Source organism: Phascolarctos cinereus, unplaced genomic scaffold (assembly GCF_003287225.1).
Source record: "Phascolarctos cinereus isolate Bilbo 61053 unplaced genomic scaffold, phaCin_HiC Scaffold_4;HRSCAF=312, whole genome shotgun sequence".
NCBI classification, from domain to species: domain Eukaryota; kingdom Metazoa; phylum Chordata; class Mammalia; order Diprotodontia; family Phascolarctidae; genus Phascolarctos; species Phascolarctos cinereus.
Genome location: NW_027555847.1, coordinates 464,781,461 through 464,796,942, shown reverse-complemented (window position 1 = coordinate 464,796,942; position 15,482 = coordinate 464,781,461). Strand labels below are relative to the sequence as shown.

The 15,482-nt window shown below is 34.8% G+C and overlaps 1 protein-coding gene across 15 annotated transcripts in view; it reads left to right on the top strand.

The window, feature by feature from the left end:
• Window positions 1–15,482, top strand: part of CSPP1 (centrosome and spindle pole associated protein 1) — a 141,288-nt gene that overhangs the window by 18,691 nt on the left and 107,115 nt on the right. For all 15 annotated transcript variants that reach the window (XR_013486215.1, XM_078153368.1, XM_078153367.1 and 12 more), the window contains exon 4: window positions 2,319–2,422. Coding sequence is in view for 14 of the 15 variants with exons in the window: in XM_078153368.1 (XP_078009494.1) it covers window positions 2,319–2,422 (104 nt within the window). In the remaining variant the exon portion in view is untranslated. The remainder of the gene's footprint in view (window positions 1–2,318; window positions 2,423–15,482) is intronic.

Sequence of the window (15,482 nt, the reverse complement as noted above, 5' to 3'; positions counted from 1 at the left end):
TTTTCTGTGAATCTTTCCCTGATCCTCCTAGTTGTTTCATGTTTTCTTTTCTGTGTCAGTATTGTATCTTCCTGGTAGAATGTAAAAACCCCTTGAGGGCAGGAAGTGTTCTTTATTTTTGTCTTTGTATCTGCTGTGCCTCCTTAGCATAGTGCTTTGTTCATAGTAGGCATTTTGAAATGTATTGGATTGAATATAATGCCTATCTGAAAAAATAAATTTTAATTTAAAAAATACATATCTCAGTTACCCCTCAGGAATGATTTATACATTAGTCTTATAAATTGATTTTACATAACTCATAATTGCTGTACAAAGTAAATACTAGTGTTTGCTTGGTCATACTTATGAAACTTAATCTTCACTCTTTTGGGGTCATTGATGTTTTACTTTGTGAAGTATTATCACTACAAATGACCATAAAATGACCCTTAAGCATTACCTGATACTAGAACCATCAGAAGACAACCATTGAATTAGTAGGTCTCTATATTTCTTTAGATTGTTAAGCAAATTTAGCCTGTCATGGTTATTGTTCAGCTTGAAGTGCTAAAACATGGAAAAAATAAGCTTATTCTACATACTTTTAATTTTATTCAATATTTTACCTGTGAGGCCACTGAATGTTGATGAAGTTCCTCACAAATAATGTCTTAAATTCAGAGGTGAAACACTGTTTAGAATTACGTAATTATTAGTAAGGTAGAGCTGAAAAAATAACAGCGTTATAAGTAACATCTGAATTTAATATTGAAAGGCAGTTAGATAGACTTGATAAGTGAAAATAAACTTAAAGGAACTTCCTAGATACGTGTAAAAATATAACATTGCTTAATATAACATTTGTACTTCTCTGAGAGATGTGAATAGTTTGTCTACTCTTCCTGCTATGAGCTAGCTAGCTTAGCATATAGTGTCATTGCACAACAAAGCCTTTGTTATGATCATATATTTAACTTTAGCTCATAGTTATTGTGCTTTTGTTTTTGGGTAAAAATTTATCTAAATGTCAAAATAGAAAAATAAAAATTTTTTTCATGCTATTTTCCTCTGTTTTGGATGAGATTCAGAATAAAAAGTCTTTTTACTCTCTTAAAGTAGATACTAGTACTTCTCCAGAGTGAGGTTTAGTTTTCTTGATTTTAGGGGAAGGCTGCTGGCTATTCAACCAAAAATGGATAGTTAATGCTTTTTGGTTATAGAAGACTTTAGACTCTTGAAAGAGAATTATTAGCAGCATGAGTAACAGGCATTACTTTAGGGAAGTGTGTGTTGATAATACACAGTTTATTTTAAGGTGATAGGAGATATGATATATGAGCAGTTCAGAAATCAACATGGCAACAAAGTGATAATGAAGAAAATTGGATAATACATGTTGTATAATAACACATGTCATATGTTGTATAAAAATATAAAAGCCAGTTATATATGTATTCATATACATATAGATACACAACACATAAAAGTTATATGTTGTATAAAAATGTAAAAGCTAGTGAGCATCCATTGTAAGTTATAGCTCTTTGGCTAAATTTCTGAAATATTTTAATGATGTAATAAAGCAGTGATATGTCATGCCTATGACAAATTGCCATTCTTTAGTTGCTTTGTGAGGAACAAGGCACAGAAATGATATCAATGGCAACATATACACTGTAGCTAGTTATCTTAACTGTAGTCCTTGCTGGAAAATCTTCAATTTTGTTAAAAATGAAAATATTTGAAATTATATTTTTGTATCTAGTAAGGACAGAGAAAGAGGGAAGGCCTTCAAAAACCTGAAAAGAATAGTCATCTGTCACCTGTGCTTGATATAGTCTTTTATAATAAAAATTAACATTTGAAAAGTATGTAACCTAATTTTAAAGCTCACTTAAGTGAATATTTTTAAGTATCATTTTTGAAGGAAATGTTCAGTTTCTATGAAATGGTAGTTTTTTTCAAAGCCAGTGGTTTAAATTATTTTAAGATGAAGCTGCTGAAGATCATAAATATATTTTCTAAGGAAAATATTTTTAACAAATTTATTTATGTAAGCTTCCCCATAAAAAAATACATGTTGATTCCATGTCCTTTTAGAATTGGAGATAGATAAACTGAGATTCTTAGAGTTTTCTTTCACAAAATGATAGTCAAATTACATGACATTAAATGCATTATTTTTCTTTGGTTTTATTTTGCCAACTTGATTGTGGTTCAAAGATTAAAATAGTTGAGGCTTGCTAGTAATCAAAAGATAGATATAAGTGGGCTTTGTTTCCCAAACTGTTGTATTCTGTCAAGAGTGCATTGAAAGTGAATTTTATATTTCGCAGGGATTAACTATGGATTGAGTTTACCTCTTGGTGAAGACTATGAAAGGAAGAAACATAAGCTAAAGGAAGAACTTCGGCAAGATTACAGACGGTATCTTACTCAGGTAAAGATTCTTTTAATAAAGATGGATATTAAGCTTCAAGATGGCAGCAGTAGCATAAGTTAAAAATTTTTGAGTAGGACTGCTTTCATCCAAAAATATTTAATGTTTGCTCTGAAAACCCTAAGTGCTGAGGTGCTGCTTGCTGAGCTTAGTTATGCATGTAGATGGCAATGAAAAGCTGAAAACAAACATAGGGAAGAAAAAATTGGGGATAGAAGAAAGAAATAGTAGTAGGCAAAATCAGACTGCACATTAGAGAGATGGTAGAGTACCGATGAATGCTGTAGGTTTGCTTACCTGATACAGAGTAGTAAGTTGTACAATTTTAAACGAGATTCTGCATCTTGATTTCACATTTCCTTTAAAATATGATATGTTTTGAAATAACTCTTGTGATTTTTCATGATAGATTCTTATTGATTTGTTTTTGATCACAGTAACAGTTTTTGTTATGAATCATTTTCTGCCTTTAAAATAGTATGGTAAACATAAGTAGCCATGTAGTTGTTTAGCCACTGTACTGTTGAATTTTTGGCCTAATTTTTTCACCTATTTTATTGAATATAAACTCTTTTAAATGCAGTTTATTCACTAGTATAAAATATATTAAAACTTAAGATTCATAATAAGTACCAAAACAAGTCCATTTTAATTTGTAAACTATTAAGCTTTGTATACATTTGTAAAATAATTGGAAATTATCAAAATATTCTCACTTCTAGGTCTTGAATTTATCTCTGCTGCATTTTATCTCCTTATTTTAATTAGAACATTATTTTTCATATGAAGGAAAAGAACTTTAAATGCCTTTTATCAATTACTTGTTTTTCTTGACTTTAGGGTATTACACAGGCAAAAAGAAAGGTAGAGTACCTAAAATATTGCAACCTCCTGTATGTTCTTAAAATTAGTAGCTTGTAGTTTTTGTGTTTGAGATTGCTGCTGCAGGAGTGTGCTGGAACTAGTTCCTGCTTCCTGTTGAGAGCGGTTTGTTAAATTTTCAGCGTGAGTGCCTTGGAAATTGGCAAACACTACAAATCATAGTTTTGTTGTTTAGATTTAAGAAAGTGACAGAGAAAATTTTAACAGTGCCGATTAAGTGTTAAAGTGTGCTAGTGTGTTTTGAAGATATTAATGTTAAATGTTAAACATTTATCAGCACACCTCTGACTGCTCCTCGACCAATTAGAACAAGTGTTTTTTTGTGTTGTTGAAGAATGTAGTAATTGTAACTTTTCTTGTTTATAGCAAGATGATGTTCCATACATCATTAAGTATTTCATTAATGTAATCAAAGTTCTGGTCTTGATTCCTGCATTACATTTGCTGTCTTTGCTGTGTCATGAATTCTTGCTGTTAATGTAAATTCATGTGTGATCTGGCATGCCATTTGTCACCACTTAAATGAACATGTTAATCACGAGTAGGTCAAACTTTGTTAGATGATACGTAGAAGGAGAAATATTCAGTTGATTAATGAATTCTATGTTATAGGAAATTATTGACTTATTTGTGGAAAATTATACTTATAAGTATAGTATAAGTATGTTATAATAGCTCAGTTAACTGAACAAAAAGTAGCTTGTGTTTCTTTTGCATATTTGAGGGAAAGAAGCAGATGATAAAAAAAGTACATTATCAGTAATTTAAACCAAAAAAACCCTTTTATGGTATGATACCATGAGACCTACTATACTGATCCCTCACCCTCACACTTTTTTTTTTTTAAACCTACCAGTACTAGCTGGCAGGATTTGGCTTACCAGTACACATTGCTGTTTTTTCTTTGGCACCTCCTCCTTTAAACTTTGATTCCTTCACTTCTGTCTGTGGAAGAAAATGCAAACTTTTTCCCTTCTTCCTTGCTCTAGAACAGTACACAGACTTTGTGTGTGTATTTTTAAGGGTTTTAAGTACTAAAAACTAATGGAAAGCACAAAAGGAATTTACAGTAAAAGTGAAGAAAGATTATAGGCTTGTAAGCCTTCATAGTTAAACCTGGTGTTTTGTGTAAATGTTCAAGAAACTAGCCTTCTTAGTCTCTTTTCTTGATGTATTAAAAAATCTTTTCACTTCTCTCTGGGCTAGATGCTAGGTCAAGCTCTAAGTTTTCTAGCCAATTTATTTGACGCTGCTAGGTGTTTCATTCTGTCTAGAACCTATTTCTTCAACCATTTAGCTCCAGATGTGGGAACCCTAGGTAAGAGACATCCAAAATCTCTTCTTTCTTTCTTCGCTCCATTGACATCCCTCGGTCTTCAGTTCTATGAAGAACTTAGTCTCTCAGGTTCACTAATTCTTAGCCTTGATCCCAGGTCCCTGAAAGAGTAACCCTCCCCTCCCCCCTTCATTCTTCAAAAGATTTCTCTACTGGCTTCAGGCATCTTAGAAACTCTGTTTTAAAATGGAAACTCACATGTACCTCACATTTTGTAAAAAAAGTGGTCTGTAAATTGTAAAGTGCTGTGTAAGAGTCAGCTGTTATTTGGTAGTTAAAGTTCTATAATATATGTTAAGTAAATAAATGCAATCATTAAAAAAATTGTGATAATTATAAGTGGTAGATTTTGTTTAATGAGATGAGTATTTACATTTGTATTATCAGTATTAAGAAGTATTTGTTGAATACCTAATATATTGTGTTCATCACTCTGCTGGGCTCTGAAGGGATAGATATAAGAGAAATGTAAGCCATTAAATTATATTACATTAGCTTACATTTATATGTCACTTTAAAATTCATAAAGTACCTTATTCACAACTATTAGCTCTTTCTTCCTCTTTTAGTTGTGCCTCTAGGAAAGCAGTGTAACTCAGATGCTTTTTGATATAAGCATTTAGTATGGCTTTATATGCCGCTCTTTTAGGGAGTGGCTCAGTGAGTGCCATGAGCCCACCTCAGCTTTGTTGATTCTTGAAGGAACTCCTAAGACATTAAACACCATCCACAAACACACCCAGATAGCCCCCCCCTTCTTTTACCCTGTCCTTTTTGTCTTAGTTTCCAGCCAGTTCCAGTTTTCTTTCTTTTCTAATAAGGGTTAAATTCCTTCGTAAAAATGAAGTTTCTGAAGACTCAGTGCACACTAGTTATGAAGCTTAAATGTCCTTTTGGTGTACTTAACATTAATACAAATGTGCAGTTTTTAGTATTTACTGCTTATTTATTGTCATTGATCTACTTCCCAGTTGAAACCCCATGGAGAGCCCATGGTCCCTATCCTTTCCCAGGAACAACCACCAACCGCAAGTGACAAGTGGTCCAGATATTGTTTTCACTTGATAGTTGAAGAAGTTTAGTCTCAGAGAAGTAGAATGACTTATTCAGAAACACATAGAACGCAAGTATCAGAGTTGGAATTTCAGTGAATCTGAAAGTTGATGGGGACCTTAGAATCCATCTAGTTTAGCCTATACTGGAGTAAGAGTACTCTTGACAGCGTTCCCAACAAATGCTCTTGCAGCCTTTGTTGAAAACCTCAGGTGAAGGGGAAATCTACTGCCTCCTAAGGCAGCTCATTTATCTTTGGGATAGCTTTGATTGTTATCAGGTTTTTCCTTATATTGAACCAAGATACGCTTTTTCAACTTTTGTCTGTTACTCCTTGTTCTGTCTTCTGAGCCAAACAGAAAAAAACCTCTTATTCCATATAACAGTGTTTCAAAGACTTGAAGACAGTGATTATGCCCTCCCTGATTCCTCTTTAAATTAAACATACTTTTTTCTTCTAATTGATCTTCATGTGGAATGATCTCAAGGCCCTTCACTGTCCTCATCCACTTTCCTTGGGAAACTTCTTTTTCTCAGTGTCCTTAACATTTGGTGTTTAGAGCTGACATACAGGACTCGGAATGGGGTATGACCAGGACAGAGTACAACAGCGTTTAGCTCTCTTGTTCTGAACACTGTTGATTCATGTGGAGCTCATAATTCATTGAAACCTTCAAATCTTTTTCATATGTTAATTTAAGCAAGCTTGGTTGGTATCACTGGTTGGTACTCTTTATTTGTTGTTTTAATCTATAATCTTTAACATATCTATCTGTATGTCTGTCTATCTATTTATCCACCTATTTATCTACACACATACCTATTAAATGTCATTTTATTAGATTAAGCCCAATGATTTAGCTTGTTGAGATCTTTTTGGATCCTGACTTTCATTGTCCAGTAAGTTAGTTTACCCTCCCTGTTTGGGTCATCTGCAAATTTGATAAGTATGCCATTTATGCCTTTTATCCAAGTCATTAACATAAATGTTAAGCAATACAAGACCTTTGATAGATCCACTTCCAGGTTGACAGTAGAGCTGTTAATGAACTGTTGTTTTGGTCTGGTCGTTCAATTAGTTCTCCTGCCTATCTGACCAGTCCTTCTCAGTTTCCTTTGCGGGATCTTCATAGAAATCATCTTTCCTAACAGTAGGTATCTGAAATGGTTTTGTCCTAGGTCAAGGGTGGGGAACCTGCGGCCTCAAGGCCACATGTAGCCCTGTAGGTCCTCAAGTGTGGCCTTTTGACTAAATCCAAACTTCACAGAACAAATCCTCTTAATAAAAGGATTTGTTTTGTAAAAGTTGGACTCAGTCAGAAGTCCACACCTAAGGACCTAGAAGGCCACATATGGCCTTGAGGGTCACAGGTTTCTCACCCCTGACCCAGTTCAAAACTGTGTGGGATACCTTAGATATCTCAAACTGAAATTATGTATCTTAATCTCAGCATGTCCAAAACTAAACTCATAATTTTCCTCCCCAAACTATCCCTCCTTCTGAACTTCCCTGTTACTATCAAGGGTACCACTATCCTCCCATCCCCCAAGGCTTGCAACCTAGGTGTCATCCTCAAAATCATCTTTCTCATTTCCCATATCCAGTATATTGCCAAGTCCTGTCAATTTTGCCTTCCACATATTACATATGTCCTGTCCTCTCCACTGCCACCATTGTGATGCAGAGTCTTATCACATTATACCTGGGCCGCTCAGTAGCCTTGGTTGATCTCCTATGTCTCATGTCCCTCCCCATTACAGTTCATCTTCCCCTTATCTGTGAAATTATTTTTCCTGAAGAGCAGATCTAACTTTATCAACCCACCTTATTCAGTAAACTCTTTGGTGCCTTATAACCTCCAAGATCAAATGTAAAATCCTGTGTTTGGCTTTTAAAGCTTTTCACAACTTGGCTGTCTCCTTCTTTACCAGTCTCATATTTTACTCATGTTCATGTACTCTTTGATCCTGTGACACTGACCTCCTTTCTGTTCCTCACACAAAGCACTCCATCTCCAGACTCCAGCTATGTTCATTTGCTATCTCCCATGCCTAGTGTTCTTTCTTGCCTCATCTCTACCTTCTGGCTTTCTTCAAGTCCCAGAAAAATTCCACATTTTACAAGAAATTTTTTTCTGATCCTCCTTAGTTCTACCACCCTTCCTCTGTTGATTATTTCTAATTTGCCTCGTATTTTCTTTGTACATAGTTGTTTTCATGTTACCTTCTCCTCGGCTGTGAGCACCTCGAGAGCAATGTCTGTCTTTTGCTTTGCTTTGTGTCCCCAGTGCTTAGCATAGTGTCTGGCATGTTGTAAGTATTTATAAATGCCTTTTAGACTTACTGACTTAACTTTGTCTCTTTTAGCTTTCTCTTTTATAAAATGGGGATAATAGTAGTACCTACCTTTGAGATTGGTATAAATATATTATCTCATTTATATTTATGCCAATCTCAAAGGTAGATATACCTTTGTAAAGTGCTTTGTAAATCTTAAAGCTCTATATAAATGCTGATTGTTTTATTATTATTATTATTTATTAAAGAAGTTTGAGGTGAAGAGGTCATGCATTCCAGAGGTGAAGAACAGCCTGTGCAAAGGCATGGAAAATGGGAAATTGAGTTTTGGGAATAGTTAATAGTACAGTCTGACTGGAATGTAGAACGTGTAGATGGGAATGATGTAAAATAAGTCTGGAAAGTCAATGCTAAATCCTCCCTCCATATCCCCACATTTTCTCTATAGGCCTCTTACTATTCCTGATCTAGTTCTAGAATAGAAATTAGAATTACTAGAAAGAAGAAACTGGAAAATATCCAAACATATCATATAGGTATTGAATCAATAGACTTTGTAAATTCTTTAAGGGAAATCAGTATGACTGAAGTATTTTGGGAAGGCTTTTATAGAAGGTGTAGGCTTTGAACTTGGGCTTTAAAAAGTGGTTTCTGATTCCTCAGAGAATTACTGTTACACTAGGCTGTATCGGTCATTTTAATCCTTAGTCACATCTATATTGTTATTTAATTGCTGAACATATGGATCCTGTCTCCTTAATTACATTGTAAAATTATGCATTTTTTTATGCCTTATCCTGAAAAGTACTAATAATATAGTAGGTGCTTGATAAATATTTGTTAAATTGTTTGAGACTTCACTGAATCTATGATTTCATTCATGGGATACTCCTTTCCAGAATGCCTATCTCAACCTGTAGATGTCTTCCTATTTTGGGTAATTCTTGCCTGTGTCCTTCCATTCATATTCCATAGAGGATCTTCCTATACGTGCTGGAGGCTTTCCTTTAGTCTGTTTCATGGGCAAAAGTACAGCACTTGGATTGCTATGATCCCTTGCTCTCCTTGATATGTGACCAGTTTATTTACTTACATAAATCTCTCTTACGCTTCAGTGTACTTATTTATACTCATCATTTATCTCTGTTGCCCTGTTGGTTCACTTGAAGTTCAGATCCTGTGGAGATTGTGTGGCATTCTATGATTTGTAGTCCTGTAATATTGCTGAAAGAATGTTGATGTTAACAAAACATAGGTCTTTGTGCTAGGAAGTAGCTTGGGCTCTTTAAAAACAAGTAGTTTCTCAAATGCAATCCAAACTGTCCTCTTCAAATTCCATTCTTCCGATTTGTTGTCCATTTGCAGTGCCTGTCCAATAAAGATGTACTGATAATTCAACAGACTGCTTATCCAAATCATATATATGATAGACTGGCCAATAAGCCTTATATCCATTTGGTTTTTGCTGTATAGATTGTACAACTTATTTCTTTTGAATAAGCTCATTGACAATCGTGATTGTCTCAGTTATGGCCTTTCTTACCCTCTAAAACCCTCATTTTACAAATTAGAAAACTGAGGCTGTAACTATACTTCTAGATTATGTCACTTAGGCTGCTTCTAAACAAATACACAGTGTAAATGAAAGATAATCTCAGTGAGAAGTCATTAGCAAGGAGGGGAAGAGGGCCACATAATTTAATAAATGCCAATTGATTGGCTAATCATGAATTTTATTGAGGAGATCCTATAATAGTCTGAGACTTGAGTTGTTCATTGTAATATTATCTGCAAAAAGGAGCACGTGGAGGACACCACTGTGTATTCTATCCCTCTGCCATTTGGAGTCTGCATGATATTCTTCTTAATGGAGAGCAATATTTTGGCAGGCAAACCCTCCCTGTTTTATGCTTTGCTTGATACAATAAGAGGATCATTGAGCAAAATTATCTTGTGTGGTTGCTTCTATCAAAGAATCTCATATGATCCTAATATGTGTGAGAGACAACTCATTAGAGAACGCTTCTACATTTGCTTAAATCAATTGCTTTTCAAATACTTAGCAAACAATAACTAACAGGTCTGTATGTGCTACAACTGTCAGCCACTTATGTGACTGTCTTATAGTTTAATAATGAGTTTATAGAAATGAAAAAGCAGGCATATTGGTCAGTAGTTGTTGATGGTCTCTAGATACCCTTTTTTGGGTAGTAAAACCTTTTCGCTTTTATTTGGTAATTTCTCCTTTATTGAATATGTTGTAAGTTAGTCCTTCAGTGCTTTCAAAACTGTTACTTCTGGCATAGAGCTCTTCTCTTTGGAATAAGCCCATTCCAACAGTTTTTCCTGAAATGCTAAATTTCCTGACTTCATTTTCTTAAGTGCCATTTCTACTTACTTTCTTATAATATAGCGCATGCAGAACTGAGCTGTTAGAGTCCAAATGTGGTGTTTCCAGTGACATAGATGATGAAAATAGGTTGCTATTAAAATGCTCCAGGTATGTTTTATTTTTTGTCTATTTGTTGTTATCTCATTTTAGTTATAAAATGGGCTTGGGATTATCTGGTTCATTTGGGTCTCATGCCAAGTCTTTCGTACATTTGTTTTCCCCTTAGCTTCTCTTCTCTGTTTTATAATGTAATACTTCTCATACATAATCTTTCAATATCTTTATTTACAATGTTTTGCTATAATAAGTTTATATTTTAAACTAGTATTGCTTTTGGCTGTCGTGTCTGTCTATTCAGCAAAGGATTGAGGTGTGTGCTGGCCGAGGTGTTTCTGGACTCTTGTTCAAATGCCTGATTGTGCTGTTTCCTTTACATTGGTAAAACTTCTGAAGGAAATGGTAATAGTGGTGGTATCTTTTCCTCTAACCATTTTGTTTCTTGGCGTCAGGGCATTGGGGATTTATATAAGTAGGTCAGGTTGGAGCTTGCTGTAATCATGTTTGGTGATTTTTTTCTTTCATCTTTTTATTTTGTTAGTTTTTGACCATGGCCTTATATACTGTCAGTGGCCTTACTTGTAGGCAGCAGATTCAGAAATTATTTCCATATTAGGAACTACTTGTTTCCCGTATCATAAGGAATAGTTTGTTTTGTTTTGTGGTTTAGTGCCTATTTCCAGAGTTTTCTATAAATGGGAGGCTTCTGAATAACATATTGGATTCTGTTTCTTAATCCTCAGCTCTGTTTCTCTCTGTCTGTATGTTTTGTCGTCTTTCTTATGTCTGTATTCAAGTTTAAGTTTTGCTTATTAACATTGACACGGCTTGAAGATTTTGTCAAGTTCTTAAATGGACGTTGGTACATAATCTGCAGTTATCTCTGTGGCATGTTTTTGGCTTATGTTTATTGTGAAAATGGCAAAACAAGACCAAGTATCTCATGAATTGATGATTTTTATTACTGCATTTGGGCTCCTGAGAAACCAGTTCTACAAAGTTTTTATCTGCCTTTACAAGGATGACCTTCCATTTAGATTCATTTTCCCTTTTGTTTTATGATTTAATTTCTAGCAAGGGAATCTCAATATTTATGTGATTCAGTTTCTCTTGCACTATAATAAGCTTGTTAGTCATTGGATAATGATATTACTTTTAGAATGCCAGCAGGTTAATATTTATACATGGTGTAAAATAGGTGTCAAATTCTTACTGCAGAACTCCTGAGTGTGCTCACCACACTCAGGGAAATATTTCACAAAATAAGGAAAAATACAGTACAGCATAGATAATATTAATTTGTGGCTTTGTAAGGCAATGTATGCTGAATGGGGATCTGTTTGTTTCTGTTTGAGTTTGATACCACCAGTGTAAAAATTATGAGATTTCAGCTCCCTTTATCCCCTTTTCTGCCACTCTGCTACTGCTGTTATAAAAGTAGAAGGGCACTACATAGGACTGAAGACCATTTTGTGGGTTTTTGTTGTTGAATGGATTTTTATTGCAAAAAATAATAATTACTTGGCAGCCAGCCTGCTGGTATGACCTTTTTCAATATTAGTTAGGTTGGTTCTTGGACAGAAAGAATATCTATCTTCATTATCATACTTAAAACCTTTCCAAGATGGCAGAAGTTATTGGATTTTGTGTTCTGCTGATATAGCCTTCTGAGATCTTAAGGTCATCTCCACCTCATGATGAAGCTTCAGTGTAGGACTTTTTTGAAATTTATTATCGTATGTACATATAGAGATAGCAGAATTATTTATTATTAGACTGTGATCTCTTTCAGAGTTGCTTTTTGCCTTTGTATTGCCAGTGTTTAGCACTGTGATTGACACTTAGTATTTTCTTTTTTTTTTTTAATTTTTTTTTTATTTTTTGGCAATTGGGGTTAAGGACACTTAGTATTTTCTTAATAAATACTTGTTGATCCAGTGACCATTGTAAGCAGTCATATCACAGAATGTCAAGAGTCATTTAAAGATCATCCAGCTCAGTTCTGCTTCCAGGAGCCCAACACCAGGTGAGCTGCCAGAACCCTACAGCCTCCAACTGCCAGCATCTGAGGCCCCAGCACACAAAGCCAGTGACCAGGCCTGAGGCTCCCAGGGCAAGAAGCTTGGGTTAGTGCCCCCTACTCCCTAGCAGGAGAGCTCAATATTTTTTTAAAGGCCAGGAAATAAGCAAACACCATGAGCAAAAAGAAATGTACCATAGATTCTTATTATGGGGACAGTAAAGATCAAGGTAGAAATTCTGAAGAGGACAACATTGTCAACAAACCCACCTCTGCAACCTCGAAGGGTAATATGGAACTGGTCTGAAGCCCAAAAAGCCTTCTTGGGAGAGCTCAAGAAGGATTTTAAAAGTCAAATAAGAGAGGTAGAAGAAAAATTGGGAAAAGAAATGAGAGGTGTTCAAGAGAGAGTCAACAGCTTGGAAAAGGAAAGACAAAAATTAACTGTAGAAAACAAGTCCTTAAAAATACAGTTGGCCAAATGGAAAAAAAAAAAGGACACTGGAGAAAACATGTCCCTAAAAAATACAGTTGGCCAGTTGGAAAAAAGTACACTGAAGAAAACAAGTCCCTAAAAAATACAGTTGGCCAACTGGAAAAAAAGTACGCTGAAGAAAACAACTTAAAAAGCAGAATTGGCCAAATTGAAAAGTAGGTACAAAATCTGATAGAAGAAAACAATTTAATAAAAATTAGAATGGGGCAAGTGGAAGCTAATGACTCTATGAGAGAGCAAGAATCAGTCAAACAGAAACAAAAGAATGAAAAAATAGATGAAAATGTAAAATACCTCATTAGTAAAACAACTGACCTGGAAAATAGATCCAGGAGAGACAATTTAAAAATTTTTGCTCTACCTGAAAACCACAGTGAATAAAAGAGCTTGGAGAGCATCTTTCAGGAAATCATCAAGGAAAACTGCCCTGAAGTTCTAGAACCAGAGGGTCAATTAGCCATAGAAAGAATCTACTGATCAACTCCTCAAAGAGATCCCAAATTGAAAATTGGAAATATAGTAACCAAATTCCAAAATTACCAGGTCAAAGAGAAAAAACTGTAAGCAGCCAGAAAGAAACAATTTAAATATCATGGAACCACAGTCAGGATTATGCAGGACCTTGCAGCTTCTACATTATAGATCATAGGGTGTGGAATATGATATTCTGTAAGGCAAAAGAGCTTGGATCACAACCAAGGATCAGCTACGTAGGGAAAATGAGCATAATCTTTCAGGGGAGGAGATGGACATTCAGCGAAATAGGGGACTTCCAAACCTTCCTCATAAAAAAGACCAGAGCTCAACAGAAAATTTGATCTTTAAATACAAGACTCAAGCGAGACATAAAAAGGTAAACAAGACAGAAAAAAACAACATGTTATTAATAAGGGCAAACTGTTTACTTCCCTACAAGGAAAGATGATACTTGTAACTCTTGAGAACTGTACTGTTTTTATTTTTTAGGAGGACTATATTGTTTTACCATTTTAAAGAGGTATACATAGACAGAGGGGGTTGGGTCTGAGTAAGTGGTTTAATCATATCTAATTAAGGGATTGTACTGGGAGAAAAGGAAAGGAGGAGTTAGACAAGGGTAAATTGTATTACAGTAAAAGGCATAAAAACCTATTACAGTAGAGGGAAAGAAGGGAGGGAGATGAACATTGTTTGAACCTTACTCTCATCAGATTTGTCTCAAGGAGGGAATGACATACTCACTTAGTTATAGAAATCTAATTTGCCCTATAGGCAGTAGGAGGGTGAAGGGGAAAGAAAAGGGAGGGGGCTAATAGAAGGGAGGGGAGACTGAAGGAGGTGGTGGTCAAAAGCAAAACACTAGTGAGGAGGGAAAGGGAGAAAGGAGAAAGAAAAACATGAACAGAGGAAATAGGATGGAGAGAAAGACACAGTAATCAGAACTGTGAATGTGAATGGGATGAACTCTCCCATAAAACGGAAGCGAATAGCAGAATGGATTAAAAACCATAGTCCTACGATATGTTGTTTACAAGAAACACATTTGAAATAGAAGGACACACACAGGGTAAAGGTAAAAGGCTGGAGTAGAATATATTGTGCTTCAGCTGAAGTAAAAAAAGCAGGTGTAGCAATCTTCATCTCAGACAAAGCAAAAGCAAAAATAGATCTTATTAAAAGAGATAAGGAAGGAAACTACATCCTACTAAAGGGCACCATAGACAATGAAGTAGTATCATTACTAAACATATATGAAGCAAGTGGTATAACATCCAAATTCTTAAAGGAGAAGTTTGGGAAGTTACAGGAAGAAATAGACAGCAAAACTATACTAGTAGGGAACCTTAACTCTCCCCCTGTCTGAACTAGATAAATCTAACCACAAAATAAACAAGAAAGAAGTTAAGGAGGTGAATAGATTTTTAGAAAAGTTAGATATGTAGACCTGGAGAAAATTGAATGGGGATAGAAAGGAACATATTTTTATCTTGGTGGTAGGTGGCACATATACAAAAATTGATCATGTTCCAGGGCATAAAAACCTCACATTCCAATGCAGAAAGGCAGAAATATTAATTGCATCCTTTTCAGATCATTATGCAATAAAATTATATATAATAAAGGGCCATAGAAAGATAGATTAAAAATTAATTGGAAACTAAATCCTAGAGAATGAGTGGGTCAAACAACAAATCATAGAAACAGTCAATAATTTCATTCAAGACAGTGACAATAATGAGACAACATACCAAAACTTATGGGATTTAGCAAAAGCAGTTCTTAGGGGAATTTTTATACCTCTAAATGAATAAACTAGAGAAAGAGATGAACAATGAATTGGGCATGCAACTAAACAAACTAGAAAAAGAACAAATTAAAAATCCTTAAATAACAAATTAGAAATACTGAAAACCAAAGGAGAGATTAATAAAATTGAAATTAAGAAAACTATTGAACTAGTAAATAAAACGAAGAGCTGGTGTAATGAAAAAAACAATAAAATAGATAAACCTTTGGTTAATTTAATTAGAAAAAAGAAAGAAGACC